We start from the raw sequence: 12,409 nt of genomic DNA on the forward strand, positions 1-12,409 counted from the left end.
GGAGTGGTGCAGGGTTTGGAAGATGACATAGATGCACAGGAAAGGATATCTTTCGCATACTGCGATTGGTTCAAGAATAACCCGTCGGACTGTTTGGTTACCTTAATGCCCAAAAAATGATGCAACTGACCCAAATCTGTCATAGCAAACTCTCGTGAGAGCATGCGAATAATATCCTGTAAAAGATCAGTGGTCGAAGCTGTCAACACAATATCATCAACATATAAAAGAAGATAAGCCGTTTGAGATCCCCGTGAAAAAGTGAACAAAGAATTGTCACAAGTGCTGCTGCGAAAACCCTGTGATAATATAAATGATGCAAATCTGGTGTACCATGCACGGGGAGCCTGCTTAAGGCCATAAAGAGACTTCTTTAACCTGCAAACAAAGTTGGGAAAACGTCTGTCCACGAACCCTGGGGGTTGATGCATAAATACAATCTCATTTAATGTGCCATGCAAAAAAGCGTTCTTGATATCTAACTGATGAATCGGCCAAGAACGGGAGACAACAATGGAGAGATCGGTGCGTATGGTTGCCGGTTTTACTACCGGGCTAAACGTGTCTTCACAATCAATTCCCACAGTTTGAGATTTACCATTAACCACCAGTCGAGCCTTATAACGCTCAAGTGACCCATCAGATTTAAATTTGTGGCGAAAAAGCCACATGCACCTGATGATCGGTCGATCTAACGGTCTGGGAAAAAGTTCCCATGTCTCATTTTCCTGTAAAGCACTAAACTCAGCCTGCATGGCAGACATCCAATTAGGGTCGACAAAGGCTCTGGCATAAGAGGTGGGGACCGGGGAGATAATTTTGGTCACAAAGGTGCGGTGAGCATTGGAGCGGGTGGTCATGGGGTGTGTGTTTGTGGGTTGGGGTGAAACAACCGGTTGTGAATGGGATGACTGAGGTGGGGGCTCAGGTTTTGTGATGGTGGCTGAGGTAGTAGTGGGGACGGCGGTAGGTGGCTGTGGTGGTTTACGTCGACGCGAATAGGTATGTTGGAATGGAGAGGTTGAGTGTAAACGGGCAGGTAGTGCGACTGAGGTGGGTACGGTTGGGGCGAAGGTGAAGCCGGGTGGTATAGACTCATCAAGGAATGAGTATTGGGATGTTGGGGTAGGGATAGTATAAGGGAATGTGTTTTCGTCAAACGTGACGTGACGGGAGATGGAGACCTTACCGGTGATAGGGTCAAAGCACCTATACCCACGGAAATCGGGTGGGTACCCTAGAAAGATGCACCTTACGGACCTTTGGTGAAGTTTATGGGGTTGGGTGGCCGATGTGTTAGGATAACAAGCACATCCGAACACTCTTAAGTGGTCGTATGTGGGGTGGCGAAGGTATAAGGCGAATGTGGGGGTGTAAAAGTTAAGGCGTTTAGTAGGAAGTATATTATGCAAATAGGAGGCGGTATGAAGGGCTTCGACCCAAACTAGGGGTGGGAGATGGGCATGGATTAGTAAGGAGCGTATAATGTCATTAATTCGACGAATCATTCGCTCCGCTCGGCCATTTTGTGAAGATGTTTGAGGGCATGAAAAATGAAATAGGAGTCCATGTTCGTGGGCAAATTTTTTGAAAGCATGCTTATCGAACTCCCCCCCTAGGTCACACTGAAAGGTTTTAATGCATCTGTTGAACTGGGTGGCTATGAGTCGGTGAAATTTGTTAACTGTGGCGAAGGTTTCAGATTTATATTTTAAAGGGTAGACCCACACGAAATTTGAAAAATTGTCTATTAATACCATGTAATATTTAAAGCCTGTTTTACTGGTTATGGGAGATGTCCACAAGTCACAATGTATGATATTAAAGGGAGCAAAGGTAAATGAATTAGATTCATGAAAAGGTAATCGTTTACTATTAGCTAGATGACAAGAGTTGCAAAAAGTAGAAAGCTTATTCGAATTACATGATAAACCGAAATTTCTAGACAAAATATCAAAAACTTGTTTGCCGGGGTGGCCAAGACGGTCATGCCAAGGTAGAGTAGCAGCAGTGAGGGAGCATGCTTGTGGTGGTAATGTTGGAGCAGTGACCGGATAGAGATCATCCGTGCTATTGTCGCGGGAAAGGAGCCGTCCCGTTTTGAGATCCTTCAAGGAAAAACCAAAAGGATCAAACTCAATAGAAACATTGTTATCACGGGTAAAACGGCGGACGGACAGTAGGTTTTTGATAATGTGTGGGCTATAAAGGATGTTAGGGAGAATGTAGGTACGGTTGTGTATTGGTAGGCAACCAGTGCCAGAACCCTCAACTAAAAGTTTAGTGTTAACAGTAAATAAGTCAGGGTGATGAATCATACCTTGATTGTCAGTGACGTGACGCTCAGCACCTGTATCCATATGTGGAGTCGGGTCCGTGTAAGTGAGATTAACATTGTTCATGACGGCACTCAAGTCGGATGGACATAAAGCATTATAACCAGGCGGACTGTAGGTGGCAGGAGCTGGGTACCCTGTGTAATTGGCGGATGGTGGCGGTGGAGGTGTGTTGGGCCGCCAATTGGGCTTGGTCGGGTATGGGCAGGGTGGTGTGTTCCACCAAGCCCACTGTGGAAAATATTGTTGGCCCATAGAATTTTGAGAAGCCCAATTCGAATTGTTACCTCGGTAGCCACGACCGCGTGATCTTCTGCCACGAGATGCATGATTGCCGCGTCCTCGATCACGGCCCCTATACTGGTTGCTGGACTGCGTGTATTGAGTGTTGAGGTCCCGGGGCTGCTGATATTGATTGTTGTTGTCGGCCGGCTGTTGAGGCGGAGAAGCGACGGTGGTGGCAAGCACCGTGGAGGACTGTTGCTGGCGTGCGGCTTGGCGGATGACTTCGTCATTCAACATAGATTTGGCTGTGTCCCAATCGGCTGCTTGAGAATTAATCAATGAAGCGGTTGTGTCGAACTCCTTAGATAAGCCACAGACTAGTTGTAACACGAGGCGCTCTTCGGTTATTTGTTGGTCCACATCAACAAGCTGATTAGCAAGATTTTTAAGTTGTTTGCAATAATCATTAATGGAACTGCAAGCGGAAAGCGTGAGATTGACAAACTGAGTTTCGAGCGCTGCAGCCTTTGCGCGCTTGTTACTAAGGAAAAGCTTTTCTAGTTTCAGCCAAGTTTGTCGAGCCGAAGCCTCGGTGTCCAGAATATGCTGCAAATAATCGTCTGATACGCAGCTGTAAATCCAATGTGAGACCAGCGCGTCCAATTCTTTCCAAGCTGGGTATGTAGGATCGGTATCAGCCGGAGGAGGGGTATCATCAAGATGATTGAGCACCCGGTAAGCGGTTGCATGAAACTTAAATAATTTTACCCAGGCCGAGTAGGTGACCTTAGTGCCGTCAAGGGTTCGGACTTTTGATTGAATATTGTTTACAGAATATGCCGGGTGTAATGACGGGTTTGGGTTTGAACTGGATGAGGTCGATGTATCAGTTTTTGTCATGGCTTCTGATTAGGATTTGCAGGATCGAAAGAAACAAAAAAAAACAGGGAAAAGAGGCAGGTAAGTGAAGGATTATTGGCTGAGGGAATATTAGTGGACGTAGAAGATAATAATAAGGGTTGAAGGGAAGAAAAGAGAGGTACTCATAACCGATCGGCCACCCAAGGGTTGAAGGGAAGAAAATAGAGGTACTCAGAACCGAGGCTCTGATGCCATAAAAGCTTTTATGGTGAATGATTTTCTGTGTGCTATTATTGATAATAACAATCCCTTTATATAAGGGAGAGAATACAATCATAACATACCTCTAACTAGGAAACATAATCACAATACAATTCTAAAAGATAATGACTATCTATACAAATAATATATATCCTCTAAATATATCAGCTAAGACAACAATCTTTATGAGATTTCAATAAATCTCATAAAAGATTATCATCTACCATGAAGAATAAAGGAGAGAGATTCTAAAGACATTTTTTTATCAAGATTTGAGGAATAAAATCATATTCAGATAAAAAATAAAAGACAATTGCAAAGAGAGAACGAAAGAATAAAGTCCTACTAATTATTAAAGTGATAATATGTGTTCTTATGACAATTATTTCTTTTCTACTAGTCATAGTCGTTGGCACATTCGAGACCAACAAGTTGTATCAGAGCCTCGACGAGAAACAATTTGTAGATCTAGCTGTGACTAACACACTTACCATATCTAAAATGCATACATTTTGATATTCAGAACTTTACATAATAGAAAGTAAGCCCAAAATGCTTAAAATTATACGAACTCGTGAACTCCCACTTGATTTAATGTTTACCAAATCATATCTTCAAATTACCTAAAAGAATTAAAACGAAAAAACGACATGTGGGATCATTTGTTATTTTCGTATAAAGGTACCAAGGAGGTTCAACAAAGCACGTTCTAGTTTAGACTATAAGTTTCTTTGCTAAAAGGTAGAAACTCACACCAAATTTGCTTGCCTTTTAAATGATCTTGCTGGTGTTGTGTTTAGAAGCATAATATGACTCTTGTGGAGAAGTACATGATTCTTTACCCACATGATGCAATCAAATGACTATGGTTATGAGAACAAGTGTACAGTTTCTAGATATTGATATGAACAGTTTGTATAAATGATTATGTAGGCTTTTGTGTTTTCAAAATGATATATTGAATAACTTTCTAAGTCGTGTGATCAACTTTATAGAATAAGTGCTATACATGAAATCAATAATCGGATAAGACAAAAAGTAATTTCCAAAGAACGAGAAGTTCTCTTCTATGAAATTCAAAGTGTTGATTCGATGTGTTTTCATCTCACCAGATGAATCCATTATATATGGGTTGAAGTGTCACAACAAATCACTGCAATTTATCACGAAAATGTTTGACATGTGATAGTTAGAACTGTTGTGGCTATACACTTGCATCATTTGTAAACAACCATTTGGTTACTCAATTGCGACTGATCAAATGTCACTGCCACTGCTACCTGTCAGTTGCTACTACCATATATCACAACCATTGATTAGTAATTAATTCCTAATTAGTTGTTATTGCTTTGTCACTAATGATTCATTTCAACCAATCACTAATTTCCAAGCCATTAACAACTAACTAGGTATTGCAACCCTAATTAAGGGCGTTGTACATTGACCCTGGACCCACCAAGGGACAATGCCCCTTGGAACCCCTCATGGTACCAATGCCTTAATACCAATGGCAAAACAACATTGAACGAATGCAATGACACTAATATAACCAAGAGGAGCAAGACGAGAATGATGGTGTATGGATGATTATGACACAATATTAACATGACAATTCAACAAGTTTAAGATAAGAAGTAGGAAATCAATAAGAAAAAATCAATCAAGAAAGCCTACAGATAATATAAGTCTAAAAGTAAACACATGTTTGATTGTGATAATGGTGTAAAGTTGTGGCGAAACTAGACTCCTTATGTGGATCCAGTATGGTATATGCAAATCCGCTATAAAATTTGTACCAAAACTAGACCAACGATTGTCTTTATATATGGCACGAATCATCACAACGTTTTATTTAGTTTTTGTCACAACCTCAACTGTAACAATTAAAAATACCTAGATCCACATAAGGATTCTAGTTTCGCCACAACTTTACAATGCATTAACCCTTTTAAAAATACTTTCTTAAAAAATATATGAATAAATAATTGAATTAAATATACGTTTCTGTTTGTTGTTTATTTTTATAAAAAAACTTAGAAGCATATATAAATTACTTTTGTATGAAATATGTAAAACATAGATTTATATATCAATCAATCAAGCCCTGTATATCCCATCGCATAGCACGCTATCGGTAGGGTCAGGGGAGGGTGAGATGTAGGCAAGTCTTTCCTCTATCCGTGAGAATAGAGAGGTTGTTTCCAGAGAGACCCCCGGCTCATAAAGCTACATACAGGTAAACAGAGTAAACATACATCCTACAAGCAAAGACACTTAGCAATACATAGATAGCAAACCACCAAAAAAACAGGGAATCTGTAACCTACTAAGAATAGGGCATAAGAATCAAAAAGCAGCATCAAACAAAATATATACATAAACAACAAGGAGCCAGGCTAGCCAACTAGACCTTAAATACAAAGCTAAGCTAACTAGGTATCTTCCCCTAGAAGTCGCTAACCTTAATCCTACGTCTTCATGAATCTCTATCATGGATCATGTCCTCAAAGAGGTGCAACTCTGTCAAATCATGTTTAATTTTGTCTTCCCAAGACATTGACTTATATGAGAAAAAAAAATCAAATCAACAATAACTCATATTCCTTTTTTTCTTTACACACATTTATAACCTTCATGATTATCAATTGTGGCATAGTTATCATTGTAGGAATTGAGATCCACTTTCTTACTTTATTAGACTCTAAAACTAGAAATCTTGGCTAACCAATACTAGGTTTCATTATTTAGTTGTTGCAATTCTTGCGTCGATTTCCTTTAATCATGCCTAGCTTTCATTCACTTAGGCAGCTCGTTGTGGATAAACGCCGACGAGGCCCATCTTGAAGCCACTGCCACGCCCCCTCTTTTCCCATTCGATTGTTCACCACCTACCACCTTCACCCGTAACACCCCTCTGGCGTGGTGTTTTAACGCCCGTTCACGTCGCTAAGCCTGTAAAAGCCGATGACGTGGGTTAAACGCAGTGGGCTTAACTCTGACAACGAACAACCTTATCAAATTTCCATGAGTAAAAACTAGCCATTGATATGATACCATGGTAATATCTTAGACTTATACCATGCATATATTGTCTTATTTTGATTAATTCCATTTAAGTCACAAAAGAAAAAAAAGAGAAAAGTTAAAAGGTTATTGACCATAGTGGAGGGGGGATACACGAAACTTATATATATATTCATAAACAGTTACTACTACTATTAATTTATTATTATTATTATTATTATTATTATTATTGTGTGTGTGTCCAGATCGACAAGAAACAATCCCTAACCTTCATCGTTCATACGCTCGTTCAGGTATTCCTTTAATTCAATTCGGTTCAAATTACATCTTCAATTTCAATATCCTTTTACAATTTATTCATTCATACATGTCTTTCCGTTTTTATTATACGTGTTTAGAAACAGATCCTTGTTTTATATTCTTATTATCATGTTTCTGATATAATCCATACATGTATCTAAATCTAATGCTTCTTCATCCAATTAGTGATATTAGGCCATCTATAACTCAATTTTTGCGACATAAACTGTAAGTGTGTGTGACATCTGAAACTATGACTCTGGTTATGATGCTTGTTAGGTCGAACGCCGAGCCAAACTGTTAGTAACTGCTTTTGATCATTGTAAACAATGCCTAACCGTTTTAAATTTAATTCGAATCAAATTAAACTGTTACTAAGTACTATCTGTCTGTGCAGTTAATGTGGAAAAATATCGGATATCGGACGCTATTTGAGATATCGGTAGCTTTAATATCATGCAGAACTTATATATGTAGCACTTTAACACTAACAATTAAGTGTACCCTCCTATCGTTAACAAAGTAACCTTTTGCAACTTACAAAACACAGTAGGAAGTAGGAACTCATAAGACTTAAAATACTAACATTAAACACTATAAAACTTGACAATCAAGACTTAAAACACTGATATCGGAAATATCGGTCAATATCGCCAATATTATTGGTGCCGATATTCTGACCGATATTTTTACCAATATTTCACATGGGGACCACTGATATTGACTGCTTTTTATAGTTTGCTATGAATTTTTTACTTGTTTCATATTTCTGGGTTGCGTCATTTCATATGTTCCCAAAAAGTAAGATGTTAAAATTATCCGTTTATCCACAACAACATATGTTGCATTTCAGTGGTATAAGGTTTAATTGGTTTATGTCAGATGATGATTATTCTTTAGCAGGGCTATATATGCTTATAAAACTGACAAGAAACAACACCTTTTATTTAGAGAATGTTGAAACCTACACAGACAACAAATCGATGTGACCGGTTGTTGTATACCCTAAGTAGTTTGTAGTTGTATATTGTATGAAGCCGGAGTGGGCTTTTGAGTTAAATTTTCAGTAATGTGATTAATGATGACGTGGTGCGTGTTGGGTTGGGTATCTAAGTGAGCAAAGCCTTGGTGCACTGCTGGTAAATGATGCATGATGATTTGTATGCGTGTTGAATAATTTATGTCGTGATTGGGTGTTGGGGTGAAGTATGATTGGATTTTGACTCATGGAGGGTGTGGTTGCAATGGGCAGGGTGGTGGAGGTGGTTGGTCGGTTGGTTGTTACTTTGATTTGAAAATGAGCTCAGACGGAAGGAGCCGAAGCAGGAGCCCCATGGATCGCAAGATCCGTACTGCGCGCAGTTCTTATCGTGATGCTCCGTATCGGAGGGATTCTCGTCAGAGTTTCAGGTTTCAGTTCTAAACTTCCTGTTTATTCTATATTTTTTTGAACTTGATTTAAAAGAAAATGAGGCACTTAGGTCCCAAAAGCTGAGAGACGTGCGTGAGATGTCTGGTTTTATGTTTTTTTTCTATAAAAAAGGTTTTGCTGTTCAGTTTTGGTTTTGTCATAACCGATAAACCGAATAAACAGAACTGAACCAAAATAACCGAATGGTTTTCAGAAACCCAAAAACCAATTTTTCGGTTTTTGGTTCGGTTTGAGCCCAAATCCCCCAAACCGACCTTTACACACCCTTAATAGTACAACTAAACTATATAGATAATATTTTAAATTTTTAGTTGACACTGGAAATTAGATAATTTATCATTGAAATAGATAAATAAAAAGGCTCTAGGTACCATGAAGTAATCCTTATTTGCAACCAAAGGAAGCCCGACTCTTTAAATTTACAAGTAGTCTATGCATAACAGGTAGTATGAAAACCCTATCACTATTCCATCTCTTAACAAACCAACCTTCCACATCACTAAAAAGTACTACTAAATTATATATAGATAATATTTTAAATTGTTAATTAACACTAATCCAAAAATTAGACACTAAAATAAATAAATAAATAAAAAAACTCTAGGTACCACGAAGTTATATTTATCCACAACCAAAATAAGCCGAACTTTTTAAATGCACAAGTAGTCTATGCATAAGCTATAAGTATTATGAAGACCTAATTCAGTTCTGTTTCTTAACAACTGTCGTTTTTCTTTTCTAGCCGAAGCGATCTGTGTAAGAATTGCAAAAGACCTGGTCATTATGCTAGAGAATGCCCTAACGTCGCCATTTGTCATAACTGTGGACTTCCCGGGTAAGATTATTATTGATTATGCACTTGTTTATTTTATAGTGAGTATGATGTAATTATAGTTTGGAAAACAGAAATTATTTTAATAAAATTTCATATTTATACTCAATTCAAACTTAAAATATCAAATATACTCTTTTTAAATGAATTTTAAGTTGAAGGACCATTATTGTAACTATTTTTCAAAGTTAATAGTTTTATCGTACATGACTACATGTGTGACTAAAAGACCATATTACCCCTACATTCTTAAAATTTTATGCATTATTGACTGTACCATATGCAACAATATTAGTAACTCTTAAAATGAGCTCCTAATTTGTATTATATATACAATAGATATATGATATTTTAAAAGTTTCCAAGGGTATGTATGTCTTTTAATGGTATCCGTACGTGTGTGTAACAGGCACATTGCATCAGAATGTAGCACCAACTCTCTCTGTTGGAACTGCAGAGAGCCCGGGCACTTGTCCGGGAACTGCCCAAACGAGGGCATCTGCCACGCGTGTGGGAAGGCAGGACACCGTGCTAAAAATTGCACTACTCCCCAGCTGCCCCCTGGTGATGTGCGCCTATGCAACAACTGCTACAAACAAGGCCACATAGCAGTTGATTGCACCAATGACAAAGCATGCAAGAACTGCAGGAAAACAGGTCACCTTGCCCGAGACTGTACAAACGACCCTGTTTGCAACTCCTGCAATGTGGCGGGCCATGTTGCCCGAGACTGCCCGAAGGGGGGTATGCTGGGTGGTGACCGAGGGGGCTCACGTGGTGGGTTTCGTGACATTGTGTGTAGGAACTGCCAGCAAGTGGGTCATATGAGTCGGGATTGTGTCGATTTGATCATCTGTCATAATTGTGGTGGGAGAGGACATCTGGCGTTTGAATGTCCTTCTGCGAGGTTTGTGGATCGCGATCGTTTTCCAAGGAGGTACTGATGGTGACGTGGCAGCGTGGTTTATTCCTCTTTTGAGTTTGAAGTGAGATATGGATTTTTATGTTTTACTTGTTTTGATTGATAAATTGTATGAGACTGATGAGTTGTTGAAGTACACTAGTGTTTTACACTTTTACTTTAGTTTTGTTGGTGAGTTATTTTGCACCTTTTATTGAATTATTATTATTTTTATCCAGGGCGGTTAAACGGGTTGTGTTCCAAAGTTGAAAAGGTGTAAACCTGTAAAGTTTACATTTACCACAATATGAACATGACATGAACCGAGTATTGTGTAATGTAGACTAGAGGTGCACAAATCGGGTTCAACTGGAAAACCCGAACCGGTTCGAAACCGGTTTTTTCACACCGGGTTGTAAAATGGCACCGGTTCCAATCAAGAACCGGTTCGGTTCCCGACCCGAACCGATGCCCAGATATGCTAACTTTTAAGAACCGGGTAGGGTATGAACCGGAACCTGTTTTTACGTAAAAACCGGTTCCACCGGTTTTTTTTGAAATTTAAATATCATAGCCGTTAGGAACCGGTTCCAACGGCTATATAGCCGTTTTTGACCGTTGGAACCGATTTTTTAACTATAAATAGGTTATTTTTTTACTCTAAATAGCAAGGTTTGTTTGTGTACTTGTTAAACCACTTCCAAAACTATAAAACACACTCCAAACCACAATTAACCTTAAACCGACAACAAATGGCAACTAATGATGACGTTGTTATGGTGATCGAAACAACAAGATGCCCCGATGTTTGGGTTCATTATGATTTGTGTCTCATGACCGACTCACATGAGTTGGCACGTTGCAAATATTGCTCGAAGTTTCTTAAAGCAGGGTCCAACTCGACATTACGAAAACATACGAATAAGTATTGTCGAGAGAAAAGAAGTTTGGAAGCTAAAAAAACGGAAGTGGGAGAGTCGTCCGGCTCCACAACCCAAAAATAAGTATTCCCGGATTAAAACGACGGACTTTGTTTTTTATGTTTTAGTTGTTATGTTTAGTATCGTTTATGTTTTAATAATGTTTGTAATAGTTATTTTTTAAATAAATAAAATGTTCGTCGTTATTAAAAAAGTAACAAAAATTAATCATGAGTAACAAAAGTAATTATAATAAAACAAATCAAAACTAAATATTAGTTGAACAAGTTACAAATAATTTTACCAAAACAAATAATTACAACTCTTCTTCGTCTTCATTCTCGTCTTCACCCTCGTCTTCGTTATCGGAAGAAACCCCGTCCTCCGCCTCCTCATCATGAATATGACTCTCTATTGGTATTTCGTCTTCAAAGTTCGCCTTGTGTTGTACACGATCCACCGCATCCAAATGGTCCTTTAGGCAAATGCAAACCTCTAGAGACTCGGGGGTTAGTTTTGTTCTTCGCATAGATAACACCCTCCCACTAAGAGAAAAAACCGATTCGGAAGCAACCGTTGAGGCTTGTACGGCAAGCAAATCACGAGCCATGGCGGATAGAATGGGAAATTCGTTTTGTTTACCTTTCCACCAAGCCAACAAATCAATATTGCGAATTTCGTCGACCGTTGCGCCCTCAACATAGTTTGCTCCACTATATCGACCAAGTTCGCTACTTGGTGTGTTTCCTCTTTGCCTCTTAGATGCCGATTCACGAATCCCATTCATCAAGTTTATAAGTGGGTCATTGCACGGCCTACTAGTTGTTGTTTTTTTTCACAAAAGACGATCTCGTGCTTGGACCATACATTTGAAAATAATGGTCATAAAGGTCTTGAAGGTTTTTGTTGAACTTGTCCTTCGCTTCCGTCGACAATTTCAGGTCAATCTCGTGCATACCTAAGTTGTCGAATATTTCCTCAATCGTTGTTTCAACCCCATTAACATTCCAATAGGGGTTTAATGCGGCGGCACAAGTAAAGACCGGCGGTATGTTTTCAAAATATTTTATGAACTCTTCTTTCATCACCGCAACAATATTTTCGAAGAGTTTGTTCTTCTCCGCAAAGCTTTTAAAAACACAAGACATATAGTACAATTCTTGCAAAACCCAACAACTAGTAGGGTAATAGACTCCTGATAATTTTGTTGTTGACTTTTTGAACACGTCAAGATACTCCAACAAATAACCGACTTGGACCCAAACACTTCCGGAAACATATCGGCCTCGCGTTCTTTAACAAGATTGTTATGAAAAG

General features: G+C 38.9%; 1 protein-coding gene across 1 annotated transcript; it reads left to right on the forward strand.

Annotated features, from left to right (window-relative positions):
- Positions 1 to 7,832: 7,832 nt before the first annotated feature.
- LOC143578137 (uncharacterized) lies at positions 7,833 to 10,337 on the forward strand. The gene is made up of 3 exons (XM_077061800.1): positions 7,833 to 8,417; positions 9,182 to 9,274; positions 9,681 to 10,337. The coding sequence occupies exons 1-3, from the start codon at positions 8,305 to 8,307 to the stop codon at positions 10,213 to 10,215; spliced, it is 741 nt and encodes a 246-aa protein (XP_076917915.1). The 5' UTR covers positions 7,833 to 8,304; the 3' UTR covers positions 10,216 to 10,337.
- Positions 10,338 to 12,409: the final 2,072 nt, after the last annotated feature.

This window comes from Bidens hawaiensis, unplaced genomic scaffold (genome assembly GCF_021521415.1).
Source record: "Bidens hawaiensis isolate Kalapana, Puna unplaced genomic scaffold, B.hawaiensis_p1.1 tig00029042_1, whole genome shotgun sequence".
NCBI lineage: Eukaryota > Viridiplantae > Streptophyta > Magnoliopsida > Asterales > Asteraceae > Bidens > Bidens hawaiensis.

What these genes read in the sequence shown, in the direction of transcription:
- LOC143578137 (XM_077061800.1), top strand. Translation starts at nt 8,305, where the DNA reads ATGAGCTCAGACGGAAGGAGCCGAAGCAGGAGCCCCATGGATCGCAAG. An exon ending in GATTCTCGTCAGAGTTTCAG is followed by an intron (nt 8,418 to 9,181) that starts GTTTCAGTTCTA and finishes TTTCTTTTCTAG; the next exon opens with CCGAAGCGATCTGTGTAAGA. An exon ending in CATAACTGTGGACTTCCCGG is followed by an intron (nt 9,275 to 9,680) that starts GTAAGATTATTA and finishes TGTGTGTAACAG; the next exon opens with GCACATTGCATCAGAATGTA.